This window comes from Pseudophryne corroboree, chromosome 2, assembly GCF_028390025.1.
Source record: "Pseudophryne corroboree isolate aPseCor3 chromosome 2, aPseCor3.hap2, whole genome shotgun sequence".
Classification (NCBI taxonomy): domain Eukaryota; kingdom Metazoa; phylum Chordata; class Amphibia; order Anura; family Myobatrachidae; genus Pseudophryne; species Pseudophryne corroboree.
In genome coordinates, this window is record NC_086445.1 from 220,124,737 (window position 1) to 220,140,209 (window position 15,473).

At 44.7% G+C, this 15,473-nt stretch overlaps 1 protein-coding gene across 7 annotated transcripts in view; it reads right to left on the minus strand.

Annotated features, from left to right (window-relative positions):
* DTX3 (deltex E3 ubiquitin ligase 3) overlaps positions 1-15,473 on the minus strand; it is a 150,546-nt gene that overhangs the window by 39,594 nt on the left and 95,479 nt on the right. For all 7 annotated transcript variants that reach the window (XM_063952334.1, XM_063952337.1, XM_063952333.1 and 4 more), the window contains one exon: positions 5,444-6,198. In XM_063952334.1, the coding sequence (XP_063808404.1) occupies positions 5,444-6,198 (755 nt within the window). The remainder of the gene's footprint in view (positions 1-5,443; positions 6,199-15,473) is intronic.

The window sequence follows — 15,473 nt, forward strand, 5'->3', positions numbered from 1 at the left end:
AAAATGCTCTGTTCCTGGACTTTCCTGGTAATGTATGATTGCCATCACCTGTGTTGAAACACCTTTCTTATCAATTAACTAGCTCACCACATGTAATGGCAATCATACATTACCAGGAAAGCCCAGGGACAGAGCATTTTCTCCCTCATGGAGAGGGTCAGGTAGGCAAGTATGATGCAGGCCAATATGGACGATCTCGTCCATATTTGCCTTCACTTGTATGGAGCCGTGCAGAAACTTCACTCCCCCCGTCACTGCCCCGCCGGGACGCCCGTCTGCCGTATCGGCGGTCGGGCAGCTCGGCGGCGTATCGCCGTGTCTGTAGGGCCCTTTAGTGTGCCTTGAGGACCGTGGTTGGGAATGCCTGCTCTAGACCCTACTGCCTGGAATATCCTGTAACAATGTACTAATACTTCATAGAGAGGGCTTTATTCAGGTTTGTTAGCAAACCACAAAAGCAAGCAACTGGGCAAAACCATGTTGCACTGTAGGTGGGGCAGACATAACATGTGCAGTGCAGGTGGGGCAGATGTAACATGTGCAGAGAGTTACATTCGGGGGGATTATTTTGTTTCTATACAGGGTAAATGCTGGTTGCTTAATTTTGTACACTGCAATATAGATTTCAGTTTAAACACACCCCAACCAAATCTAACTCGATCTCAGCTCCCATGCCCCTCCAAGCTACTTGAGAGACTTGCCTACACTCGCCTCACACACTTTCATAACTCACACAGACTACCAGACCCACTTCAGTCAGGATTTCATGCCCAACACTCCACAGAGACAGCACTGACTAAGGTAGTGAATGATTTGGTCACTGCTAAATCTAAATGCCAATACTCACTACTTATTCTCCTTGATCTCTCTGCTGCTTTTGACACTGTTGACCACTCTCTTCTCATACAAACACTACAATCACTAAGTATTTCGTACACACCCCTTTCTTGGTTCTCATCCTACCTATCTAATTGCTCCTTCAATGTTAATTTCTCTGATTCCACCTCCTCTTCTCTACCTCTCTCAGTTGGAGTACTGCAAGGCTCAGTCCTAGGTCCTCTGCTTTTCACTATCTATACCACATCTCTTGGCAAACTAATCAACTCTTTCGGATTTTAGTACCATCTGTATGCGGATGATACTCAAATCTACCTATCCTCCCCTGATTTGTCACCATCTGTATTGGGCCATGTCACTGTGACTGAATGCCTTTCTGCCATTTCATCTTGGATGACATCTCGCCACCTCAAACTTAATATTTCCAGAATTAATTATATTTTATTTCCACCGGCCAATAGTAGTTACCAACCTGATATCTTTATCACTGTTGATAACTCAGCAATCATCTCTACCCCACAAGCTCGCTGCCTAGGTGTCATTCTTGACTCTGAACTGTCCTTTGTTCCCCTCATTCAATCTCTCTCAAAATCATGTTACCTGCATCTTAGAAACATATTCAAAATACGACCATATCTTACACAAGACACAGCAAAAACTCTAATCCATGCTCTCATTATCTCCCGCACTGATTATTGTAATAGTCTCCTGACCGGTCTTCCCAAACATAGGCTCTCACCACTACAATCCATTTTGAATGCAGCTGCGAGGTTAATCTTCCTCGCTAGACCTTCTTCTGCTGATCCGCTCTGTCAGTCCCTCCATTGGTTACCGGTATTCTACAGTATTAAATATAGAATACTTTTACTTACAAACAAGGCTATTAACCAAACTGCACCAACATACATCTCTTCACTCATCTCAAAATATCTCCCTACCCAACCTCTCCGCTCTGCACAAGATCTGCATCTCTCATCCACATGTATTACTTGTTCACACTCAAAATTACAGGACTTTATCCGGGCTTCACCCACTCTGTGAAATGCCCTCTCACGCACAATAAGACTCACCTCTAGTCTCCAAACCTTTAAACGTTCCCTGAAAACTCACCTCTTCAGACAAGCCTATCAAATTCCAGATCTACCCACATAACCTTCAGTGCTTCCCTGTCTAATTACATCCTCTCTGTACCGTATACATAACTTTACATATCTTGTCTTTCTTTACTCTCACACCCTCCTGACATTTGGCCAACATTGCTGGGTGATCATATCATACAACCCATTAAGAACCTAACAATCTGGTGGACCATTATGCAACAAATAGCATCTATCCTTGTGTATCAATGCCTATTTCCCTATAAATGGTAAGCTTGCGAGCAGGGCCTTCCTACCTCTATGTCTGTCTGTTTTTTACCCAGTTTTGTTCTATTACTGTTGTTCCCCAGTTTTGTTCTGTTACTGTTGTTCTATTGTAAAGCGCAACGGAATATGCTGCACTATATAAGAAACTGTTAATAAATAAATAAAACAAGAAGCCCCATAAGCGGTCACATAACCACCGCCCACTTGTGTCACACGACTTATTTTTATGTACCATGACAGACTGCATATATTTACATTTGCATATTGCTTAGTATAAAGACCTTTAAGTACTGTTAAATCTTTTTACTGACAGGAACAGCACCGACACTACCCGCACATGGCACTTTCCAGCACACTAAGCAGGAGCATTATAACAAGATAATAAATACTGTACTGTGTTATCAAATAGATATCTTTGGATTAATCTTGTAATATATAGGAAATATCCATGCTCACTCTCAATGGTAGGGACTGAGAAATATGGGTATGATACTGAACCTGTGGAACTCTAAATCTTCATGAATGCTAGCCTCACCAGGAGGGATGGTTGGGTGGGGACAAGAATAGGCCTGATTATTAAATATGAATGCTATTTTTTATTTTGCGAGGTGCAAGAGTGCAAAAGCACAAGAGACTAGTCTTAAGCAGTGACAGGGTACATAGCATGGCATGACAGACGCCTGTACATTATTTTGCACTCTCACATTTGGTGATTATTATTATTATTATTATTATTATTATTATGTGAACAAATTGGGTGTGGATCATTAGATCGACAGTGTCTAGGTCGACAATGTTCAGGTCGACCACTATAGGTCGACAGTCACTAGGTCGACAGGGTTTCTAGGTCGACATGTGCTAGGTTGACAGGTCAAAAGGTCGGCATGAGGTTTTTTTTTGGTGTCATTTTCTTCGTAGAGTGACAGGGAACCCCAATTAGTGCACCGTGTCCCCTCGCATGGCTTTGGGCAAGGTGCCTCGCTCCGCTACCGCCTCGCTCGGCACACATTACCGTACCAATCGTAGTCCACGTGGATCGTTAAGTATGAAAAAGTAAAAAAAAAATTTTTTTTTTTTTAAACTCATGTCAACCTTTTGACCTAGCACATGTCGACCTAGAAACCCTGTCGACCTTCCAACCCTGTCGACCTAGTGACTGTCGACCTATAGTGGTCGACCTAAACATTGTCGACCTAGACAGTGTCGATCTTCAGACCGGATCCCGAACAAACTATATAACAGCAGAGTTATTTCAAACACAATTGGGACAGTGGTGCCTAATATGAATTGCCTCAGCGGATTAGAAAAGATATGATATATCTGGAAAGAATGCCCCTTTAAATTAAATTCTATGGAACATCTATGTATATTAGGTCAGAATTGTATTATGATTGTGGGATGTGGGTTTGCTATGGGTGTTTTATTGGTTTATTGGCCAGTTATATAGTTATGTTACAAAAGGCAATAAACCATACCATTAAAAATAGCATCAGTCATAGCCATGATGTTTCATTTCTTTGAATTATCTCTTTTTTACTATTACCTTGTACAGAACAAAGCTGCAATATATAATATGAGGTGGAGTTTAGAGAACCTTCTGTTCTGCTGCTCAAACATGATGCAATCAAATATTTGTTACTGTTCTTCAAATCCTCCCTCCCTGGCAACAATGCACGTAAGTATCGCTCTGTTCTTGTCAGAATGTTATCTCCATCTTACAGTAATCAAGGTAAAAATGAGTCACTTGGTTGTGTTTAGGACCATTTCATCTGGATAGGCGAATAACTAAAGTAGGAGTACTATAGTTTACAACAGTGGCGGGACATGTGAGTGGTGGGCCCAGGTGCAAAACTATAATTGTGGCCCCTCTGCTCCATTCCAACCCAAGTTCACAATATGCCACACGGCAATGGGTGACAGGGAGAGGCAGAGGGTTACACTGTAAGGCAGGGGGAGGCAGAGGTTAACATAGAGAGGCAGAGGGTTTTAAAACAGAAGGCAAGGGGAGGCAGAGGGTGAGGTAGAGGCAGTGAGTAACGGGGAGGCAATGATTGACAGGGAGAGGCAGTGGGTGACAGGGGTACAAGCACAAAAGGGGGCACATATCTTGGTGGGTGCAGGAACACAGTGGCCTCTGCTCTGTCCCCACCCCTTGTGCTTTCCTCAGTTTGGCACATGATCAGGCTAATTCTGACAGTGCCAGTTACACCAGTTGTGAGCTGTCTTTAATTCACAGACAGCAGTGAATCAGAAAAAATGTACAGCTGCCTGTTAAATAGAGGCAGTATGTGGCTGTGATCATCAGAACTAATAGGTGGCAGGACTTCTCTATCAGTCCGGCACCCATAAGGCAGCCCTGCCTTCCTAAGGTAAAGGGCAGGTTCATCAGGCAGTGGGGCCCACTCTGCTATCTGCACTGGGCCATTCATCCAACATTGCTCAAAATGGTCTACGGGAGGACCAGGGGATAACTCATTGCCGGTCTGTGCAGCAGTGGGCCCCTTAGTTTTAAGGGCCCCGGTGCAATGCATCTGCTGCACCAATGGTAGTTCTGCCTCTGTATTACAATAATAAGGCCCTTAGATGGGGTTTCTGTATTAGAGACATCTGCAGCAAGGCTTCCTTAATGATGTATGATGGCAGCTAACTACATTTTTCACTTGTATGTTATGTATATTGGCTCTCACATATTATTACTGAAACTTTCCAGCAACTAATAGGAAGCATAGTACTTGGTGGCATTGAGAAAAGTCAGAGGTCCACATCAGGGATCCCACCGATGTTCTAATGTGGGAAAGGAAGGGTTTATTTGTCCCTGTTAAGGTGGAAGATTCAATACCCCAACCTCATAACTCCAAAACTGCATGACAGCCGCAACTTCCTATTTCTCCTCCATTATGTGAAAACTACATGAAATATAAGTAGAGGGTAAGAAAAATATGTTGCAAATGGCAAAATGCTATTAAATAAGATTATAGGATCACAATATGGAAATAGTATGCTCAAAATTTGGGCCTTCTGGACAGCTAAAATACCTTAGTGCCACCATGAAAATTCATTAGCAACTGCCCCTTTGAATTAAACCAAACTGTATCAAAATAAGAGTATTACATCTTTCTAAAGAGAGAACACATACAACAGCAACACAATCTATGCAAGAATTTTTAAATCAGTCTAATGATTTAAACGGGTACGACTGACCCCATATCAGCCATCTACAAGTGAAGTTAAACAGATCTTACCCCTTGGATGCCAGGTGGGAAGACATACTGGATGATAATGGTCCCATATTTCTCATAGCCAGGAAGCAAAAGGCCGGAGTCTTTGGATACCAACATTCTACCATTCTCAGGTTGATTCCCCACTAGTTGCCCATAGAAACGGCCACACATGGGACATGCTTTCTTCACCTGCAGAGCCCTGGTGATACAATCCTCACAGAATGAATGCTGACACTTTTCCAGTGTTTTTATGTTTTGTATCTCTCCCAGGCAGATGGGGCACTGGTTCTCCCGGTCATCTTCTGCTTCTTCTCTTCTGTGGTCACGAGAACTTCCATGACTACTACTTGCTCCCCCACTGGAACTTCCAGGTAAACCTCGGCTGCTCGTACTTTGCTGACCTCTGCCATAAGTACTGCGGATGTGCAGTTCACCCGCATGGTCATTGTTCTTATCCGCATAAGCCATGCAACCTGAATGTTGGTGCTGTTTGTAGGATTTCTTCAGCTCTTTCTCTGTATCCTTTAACAGAGATTTCAGGGCTTTTCTAGCCAGCGAGATAGCATTTGTTGGAACATTGCTGTCAACAGACAGTCGCAACACATAAATCTCTGATGTTTCACCATCAATCAGGATGCGAACTCCGTTGTCCTCTCTCAGCTGGTTTAATTTAGATGGAGTCTCTTTATTGAGGAATTCCCAAACTGGCTTGTTAACTGTGACTTTGTTCTTCGTGTTCACTCCACAGGCTGCCATTCTGGACCAGACAAAGGAAACTTAGAGAAAAAAAAGAGAACAAGAAATTAACAGCAAAAAGGAGTACAGGTTCCACTAGAGACATGGGCTGCTTATTGGAAAGACAATTCATGAGATCAAATATATTCCCCATGTTAAATGTATCATAGGTAAAGTACTAAGGGGTCTATGTACTAACCTTGGCGAAAGGTAAAGTGGATGGAGATAAAGTACCAGCTCACCAGTGCTTAACTGCCAGGTTACAGGCTGTGCTTGAAAAATGACAGGAGCTATTTGGCTGGTACTTAATCTCTGTTCACTTTATCTCAAGGCTAAGTATATATGTCTCTAAGGAGTTTATTTACCAAGTCTTGAAAAGAGATAAAGTGGACGGAGATAAAGATCTGCATCTCCGCAATAGTTTTATACCAACAATTATAAGTAGTGTCACATAGTTACAAGTAGCAGCCTACCTAAACAGAAGCAAATAGCTTCATGTGTAGGGTGTCTGACTGCAATGTGTGAGGTCCTTGGTTCAAGATCCGAGTATGACTGCTAAGTAATGTGTGACTTAAAATAAAGATGGATGTAACTGATGATTTGCTCTCAAGTTGGGAGCATGAATATGGTATAAGAAGATTGGTGTTCAAATGCCTTTTCTTGGAGTGTTCTAAAAGTCAGTGTAGATGTGTTTTATATATATATATATATATATATACATACATACATATATATTAATTTATAGTACACCTATATAGATTAGATATACACGTCATGTGGGAAGGGGCATCATAGTATGTGCTTTCATTGGATGCCAGGTTCCTTTGATTTAGGAGTCCAACAGGTCTATCTGTACTAGGTACATAATTACTTATGGCAGCTCTAAAAACTCATCAATTTTCATAGTAGAACATAACAATGCAGACTTAGGGCCTAATTCATGTTTGTACACAATGGCCAATGTTCATGCAACAGAGTGATTAACTGCACATGCGCTGAGATCACAATGCGCATGCGCCAAGGTGCCGCTGCGATCTCGCTTGCTATGAGGGTTTCACGGAGAAGTGAGTGACAGGAAGTGACAGTTTGGAGGTGTTAACAGGAAGTTTAAATAAGATTTTACTTACCGATAAATCTATTTCTCGTAGTCCGTAGTGGATGCTGGGGACTCCGTCAGGACCATGGGGATTAGCGGCTCCGCAGGAGACAGGGCACAAAAAGTAAGCTTTTAGGATCACATGGTGTGTACTGGCTCCTCCCCCTATGACCCTCCTCCAAGCCTCAGTTAGGTACTGTGCCCGGACGAGCGTACACAATAAGGAAGGATCTTGAATCCCGGGTAAGACTCATACCAGCCACACCAATCACACCGTACAACTTGTGATTTGAACCCAGTTAACAGTATGATAACAACGAAGGAGCCTCTGAAAAGATGGCCCACAACAATAATAATAACCCGATTTTTGTAACAATAATTATGTACAAGTAATGCAGACAATCCGCACTTGGGATGGGCGCCCAGCATCCACTACGGACTACGAGAAATAGATTTATCGGTAAGTAAAATCTTATTTTCTCTAACGTCCTAGTGGATGCTGGGGACTCCGTCAGGACCATGGGGATTATACCAAAGCTCCCAAACGGGCGGGAGAGTGCGGATGACTCTGCAGCACCGAATGAGAGAACCCCAGGTCCTCCTCAGCCAGGGTATCAAATTTGTAGAATTTTACAAACGTGTTCCCCCCTGACCACGTAGCTGCTCGGCAAAGTTGCAAAGCCGAGACCCCTCGGGCAGCCGCCCAAGATGAGCCCACCTTCCTTGTGGAATGGGCATTTACAGATTTTGGCTGTGGCAGGCCTGCCACAGAATGTGCAAGCTGAATTGTACTACAAATCCAACGAGCAATAGTCTGCTTAGAAGCAGGAGCACCCAGCTTTTTGGGTGCATACAATATAAACAGCAAGTCAGACTTTCTGACTCCAGCCGTCCTGGAATTATATATATATATATATATATATATATATTTATATTTTCAGGGCCCTGACAACGTCTAGCAACTTGGAGTCCTCCAAGTCCCTAGTAGCCGCAGGCACCACAATAGGTTGTTTCAGGTGAAACGCTGACACCACCTTAGGAAGAAACTGGGGACGAGTCCGCAGTTCTGCCCTGTCCGAATGGAAAATCAAATATGGGCTTTTGTAAGACAAAGCCGCCAATTCTGACAATCGCCTGGCCGAGGCCAGGGCCAACAGCATGGTCACTTTCCAAGTGAGATATTTCAAATCCACAGATTTGAGCGGTTCAAACCAATATGATTTGAGGAATCCCAACACTACGTTGAGATCCCACGGTGCCACTGGAGGCACAAAGGGGCTGTATATGCAATACTCCCTTGACAAATGTCTGGACTTCAGGAACTGAAGCCAATTCTTTCTGGAAGAAAATCTACAGGGCCGAAACTTGAACCTTAATGGACCCCAATTTGAGGCTCATAGACACTCCTGTTTGCAGGAAGTGCAGAAATCGACCTAGTTGAAATTTCTTCGTGGGGCCTTCCTGGCCTCACCCACGCAACATATTTTCACCACATGTGGTGATAACGTTGTGCGGTCACCTCCTTCCTGGCTTTGACCAGGGTAGGTATGACCTCTTCCGGAATGCCTTTTCCCTTAGGATCCGGCGTTCAACCGCCATGCCGTCAAACGCAGCCGCGGTAAGTCTTGGAACAGACATGGTACTTGCTGAAGCAAGTCCCTTCTTAGTTCCCGAGGCCATTAGTCCTCTGTGAGCATCTCTTGAAATTCCGGGTACCAAGTCCCTCTTGGCCAATCCGGAGCCACGAGTATAGTTCTTACTCCTCTACGTCTCATAATTCTCAATACCTTGGTTATGAGAAGCAGAGGAGGGAACACATACACCGACTGTTACACCCACGGTGTTACCAGGGCATCCACAGCTATCGCCTGAAGGTCTCGTGACCTGGCGCAATACCTGTCCCGTTTTTTGTTCGGGCGGGACGCCATCATGTCCACCTTTGGTCTTTCCCAACGGTTCACAATCATGCGGAAAACTTCCCGATGAAGTTCCCACTCTCCCGGGTGGAGGTCGTGCCTGCTGAGGAAGTCTGCTTCCCAGTCGTCCACTCCCGGAATGAACACTGCTGACAGTGCTATCACATGATTTTCCGCCTAGCGAAAAATCCTTGCAGTTTTGCCACTGCCCTCCTGCTTCTTGTGCCGCCCTTTCTGTTTACGTGGGCGACTGCCGTGATGTTATCCCACTGGATCAATACCGGCTGACCTTGAAGCAGAGGTCTTGCTAAGTTTAGAGCATTATAAATTTGCTCTTAGCTCCAGTATATTTAGTGGAGAGAATTCTCCAGACTTGATCACACTCCCTGGAAATTTTTTCCCTGTGTGACTGCTCCCCAGCCTCTCAGGCTAGCCTCCGTGGTCACCAGCATCCAATCCTGAATGCCGAATCTGCGGCCCTCTAGAAGATGAGCACTCTGTAATCACCACAGGAGAGACACCCTTGTCCTTGGATATAGGGTTATCCCCTGATGCATCTGAAGATGCGATCCGGACCATTTGTCCAGCAGATCCCACTGAAGAGTTCTTGCGTGAAATCTGCCGAATGGAATCGCTTCGTAATAAGCCACCATTTTTACCAGGACTCTTGTGCAATGATGCACTGACACTTTTCCTGGTTTTAGGAGGATCCCGATTAGCTCGGATAACTCCCTGGCTTTCTCCTCTGGGAGAAACACCTTTTTCTGGACTGTGTCCAGAATCATCCCTAGGACCAGCAGACGTGTCGTTGGAACAACTGCGGTTTTGGAATATTTAGAATCCACCCGTGTTGTCGTAGAACTACTTGAGATAGTGCTACTCCGACCTCCAACTGTTCTCTGGACCTTGTTCTTATCAGGAGGTCGTCCATTTTCTTTGAAGACGAATCCTCATTTCGGTCATTACCTTGGTAAAGACCCGGGGTGCCGTGGACAATCCAACGGCATCGTCTGAAACTGATAGTGACAGTTCTGTACCACGAACCTGAGGTACCCTCGGTGAGAAAAGCAAATTTTGGGACATGGAGGTAAGCATCCCTGATGTCCCGGGACACCATATAGTCCCCTTCTTCCCGGTTCGCTATCACTGCTCTGAGTGACTCCATCTGGATTTGAACTTTTTTAAGTGTTCAAATATTTCAGATTTAGAATAGGTCTCACCTAGCCTTCTGGCTTCAGTACCACCATATAATGTGGAATAATACCCCTTTCCTTGTTGTAGGAGGGGTAATTTTATTATCACCTGCTGGGAATACAGCTTGTGAATTGTTTTCAATACTGCCTCCCTGTCGGAGGGAGACATTGGTACAGCAGACTACAGGAAACTGCGAGGGGGAAACGTCTCGACATTCCAATCTGTACCCCTTGGATACTACTTGTAGGATCCAGGGGTCCTGTACGGTCCCAGCGTCATGCTGAGAACTTGGTAGAAGCGTTGGAGGGCTTCTGTTCCTGGGAATGGGCTGCCTGCTGCAGTCTTCTTCCCTTTCCTCTATCCCTGGACAGATATGACTCTTATAGGGACGAAAGGACTGAGGCTGAAAAGATGGTGTCTTTTTCTGCAGAGATGTGACTTAGGGTAAAAAACGGTGGATTTTCCAGCAGTTGCCGTGGCCACCAGGTCCCATGGACCGACCCCAAATAACTCCTCCCCTTTATACGGCAATACATCTTTGTGCCGTTTGGAATCTGCATCACCTGACCACTGTCGTGTCCATAAACATCTTCTTGCAGATATGGACATCGCATTTACTCTTGATGCCAGAGTGCAAATATCCCTCTGCGCATCTCGCATATATAGAAATGCATCCTTTAAATGCTCTATAGTCAATTAAATACTGTCCCTGTCAAGGGTATCAATATTTTTAGTCAGGGAATCCGACCAAGCCACCTCAGCTCTGCACATCCAGGCTGAGGCGATCGCTGGTCGCAGTATAACACCAGCATGTGTGTGTATACTTTTTAGGATATTTTCCAGCCTCCTATCAGCTGGCTCCTTAAGTACGGCCCTATCTGTAGATGGTACCGCCACTTGTTCTGATAAGCATGTGAGCGCCTTATCCACCCTAAGGGGTGTTTCCCAACGCGCCCTAACTTCTGGCGGGAAAGGGTATACCGCCAATAATTTTCTATCGGGGGAAACCCACGCATCATCACACACTTCATTTAATTTATCTGATTCAGGAAAAACTACAGGTAGTTTTTTCACATCCCACATAATACCCTTTTTTGTGGTACTTGTAGTATCAGAAATATGTAACACCTCCTTCATTGCCCTTAACGTGTGGCCCTAAAGGAAAATACGTTTGTTTCTTCACCGTCGACACTGAAATCAGTGTCCGTGTCTGGGTCTGTGTCGACCGACTGAGGTAAATGGGCGTTTTACAGCCCCTGACGGTGTTTGAGACGCCTGGACAGGTACTAATTTGTTCGCCGGCCGTCTCATGTCGTCAACCGGCTTGCAGCGTGTTGACATTATCACGTAATTCCATAAATAAGCCATCCATTCCGGTGTCGACTCCCTAGAGAGTGACATCACCATTACAGGCAATTTGCTCCGCCTCCTCACCAACATTTTCCTCATACATGTCGACACACACGTACCGACATACAGCACACACATAGGGAATGCTCTGATAGAGGACAGGACCCACTAGCCCCTTGGGGAGACAGAGGGAGAGTTTGCCAGCACACACCAAAACGCTATAATTATACAGGGACAACCTTTATATAAGTGTTCCTCCCTTATAGCATTTAATATATATTCATATCGCCAAATCAGTGCCCCCCCTCTCTGTTTTAACCCTGTTTCTGTAGTGCAGTGCAGGGGAGAGCATGGGAGCCTTCCCACCAGCATTTCTGTGAGGGAAAATGGCGCTGTGTGCTGAGGAGAATAGGCCCCGCCCCCTTTTCGGCGGGCTTCTTCTCCGGAGTTTGTGATATCTGGCAGGGGTTAAATACATCCATATAGCCTCAAGGGCTATATGTGATGTATTTTTCGCCATACAGGTATTATACATTGCTGCCCAGGGCGCCCCCCCCCGCGCCCTGCACCCTCCGTGACCGCTGTGTGAAGTGTGCTGACAACAATGGCGCACAGCTGCAGTGCTGTGCGCTACCTGATGAAGACTGAAAGTCTTCTGCCGCCTGGTTCCGGACCTCTTCAATCTTCAGCATCTGCAAGGGGGGTCGGCCGCACGGCTCCGGGACGAACCCCAGGGCGAGACCTGTGTTCCGACTCCCTCTGGAGCTAATGGTGTCCAGTAGCCTAAGAAGCCAATCCAACCTGCACGCAGGTGAGTTCACTTCTCTCCCCTAAGTCCCTCGATGCAGTGAGCCTGTTGCCAGCAGGACTCACTGAAAATAAAGAACCTAAAAACTTTTTCTAAGCAACTCTTTAAGAGAGCCACCTAGATTGCACCCTGCTCGGACGGGCACAAAAACCTAACTGAGGCTTGGAGGAGGGTCATAGGGGGAGGAGCCAGTACACACCATGTGATCCTAAAAGCTTACTTTTTGTGCCCTGTCTCCTGCGGAGCCGCTAATCCCCATGGTCCTGACGGAGTCCCCAGCATCCACTAGGACGTTAGAGAAATGGGGAGTGGTTAGAAAAATGCAGACGTGTCATGGCCGTTTTCAGGGTGTTTTCCGCAGTCAGCTGCAAGCTCGTACATGCTAAAACATGGCGCCTGCATCTGTACTGCTGTGTCCAGTCTGCGTAGCCATAGGCCAACCGCTAGCCTTGCTGTTCCTCGTCATTTCGTATAAGCTGTGACTGTCTATGCAATAACGAAAGCGTATGTGATGGCTCCAGTGGGCATCTCTTTTTATTTCAGCTTGACTTGCTAACATTGGGGCTAATTCAGCCAGCTCCGCAGAAGTGCGGAAATCGCTATTTGCCGATTTCCACACTTCTGCGCATGCACGGCGGTGTGCGCATGCGTGAGGTCTTAAACTGTGACTGCACATGATTGCAATTTATAAGATAGCGGGGGACGTTGACGGGGTGTCTAGTCTGTGTTTTGTGGGCAGTGATGCACCGTTTGGGGGGTGTGGTCCGGACAATGCAGGTGTGTCCGGACCATTTGCAGGGAGAGCCATGGCGGCTGCGTGACATCACACACAGCTACTGCGACCCAAAAGATGGATGCCCCCCTACTACTTTTGTAAGCTAGGCTGAGTGGGCAGGGGGCAACCCTAATCATCTCGCATGTTAGCGCGAGGGGGGGGGGGGGATGGGACAGGACCTGGCATGCGGGGCGGACTTGCCCTGTGCTGGGCGTCCCCCCGCATGTTAGAGAAAAGGGTTGTAACAAACCATGCTGAATCCGGCTCATTAGCAGTTCCATAGCCTAGAAAATAGCAATTGCAATTGCTTATAAACATGAATTAGGCCCTTAATTCCAACAGAGTAAAGAAAGATTTGCTATTATATTCTACATAATTTATTTTAGCCATTCTTCACTAGATTGTAGAACAGCTTTCCACAAGTATGAATGCATCACTTTCAGAGAGATGATTATTGACACTGGCTGCTGTAAAACCAAAGCCTTGCAGTTTTTGTTATGAGAGAATTGGTATTGGTCTCAGTCTCCTCTTTTTGAGGAAATGATTGAACTCACTTGACCTATTAGTCTGAATTCAATAAAACAGGCTACAAGCACTTGTGTCAAATCACTGGAATGTATAATATAACCAGTAAAAGCCATTATATTACTAGTATATGTACAAGCACGTCTCACAGAAGCAGAGGAGCAAACAGAAGCATTCAACCAACCACCAAGTCCAGTAACTGTATTGATAATTAACTGTATTAAAGGAATAGGTATTTTATTTTGTAAATCAGGTTACATACATTTATGGGCTCAGAGGAAAATTAGGCATAACCACAACAAAAGGTATACTTTTCCTATAAGTACTTTTGCATAATTTAAGTAACAATAGAAAATGACCCCTAATTTGAGTGCCACCTTGATCACTGGGACACACTATGCTTTACAGTAATATTAATATACCCGTGTATCGGACCTGTGTCACCTGATCCGAATTCGCTCCACGACCCCCTTGCTGCAGCTATATACTTACCCTGTGCCCTGCGGGTCCCCAGTCCTCTTTGGATAAGGTCTTTCCTGTTACGTGCTGCAGTGGGAGTAGTTGGAAGAAGGACTTCCTCTGCACATGCATGCTGGAAACAGGATTATTATATACTGTAGCAAAGTCTGTCTATAATTTTCTTTTTTGATCTCCTCAGACAACATTCTCCTTTGCTTTCTGTGATCCATGTTTAGTTTGGTGCACAGGATGATACCAAACAGCAGATGAGCGATGACTACTTTTCTCCATTTAAAAAGGCTTAACGATGACTGGTTAAAAAATGAAAGACATGTGTGATGCAAATCCAATAAAGAAATTATTTTGAAATATCACTATAGTCCATTTATATATTATCTTTTCTAAGGGGTACCAACACGTCTGTCCAGGCAATTTTAGAAAATCTTTGTGGAATAAGCAATAATCTATCTTCAATAATTTTATCTATATTCTTTATTCTATGACATAAAAGTCATGTAGGTATATATATGACAATAGCTTTTACACTTCATTACTTCTCAGGATGAATGAAGCATTATTCCACTGAGCCGTAAGGGTACCAACAAATTTGTCCGCATCTGTATAGAGCCAAGAGCAACAATACGATTTGTGTATTGCACCCATCTTAACCTGACCAGCTGCTGCAATGGACGGTCCAAAATACTTCCTGATTCCCATATAAAGCATCTGACGCAGGGAAGAAAAACCACAGTATATCATTCTCTCTGAAACTATAACATTAATCAGTTATGAAACTCTACTTCTCAAAAGTCATATCTTATATAAAAGTGGTACAAGTAACATTTACATATCTAAATGTATCTGTTGCCGTATCTTGATGGAGCTTTAGACATTTGGCATGTACTTACTATACATTTAAAGGGCCTGTGAGTTACATTTGGAGAGGAAAGGCATTAGTGCGCCAAGTCATATAGGGTAACACTGTACTATGCTCCACATTCTGACAGCAGAGCTTCATGGGTTGTATGTAAAGGCATGGCAGCCACAGTAGTAAAATAACGATTAGGTACAATTAATACTGAAATAAGGTAAGAGGCCTTAGGGTGCTGCTTGTCATCTAACTAAATGATGGAAGGTCCTGTTATGATCGCTCTAAGCATCAGTATACATTGACTGGCCTCCTATATTTAGAA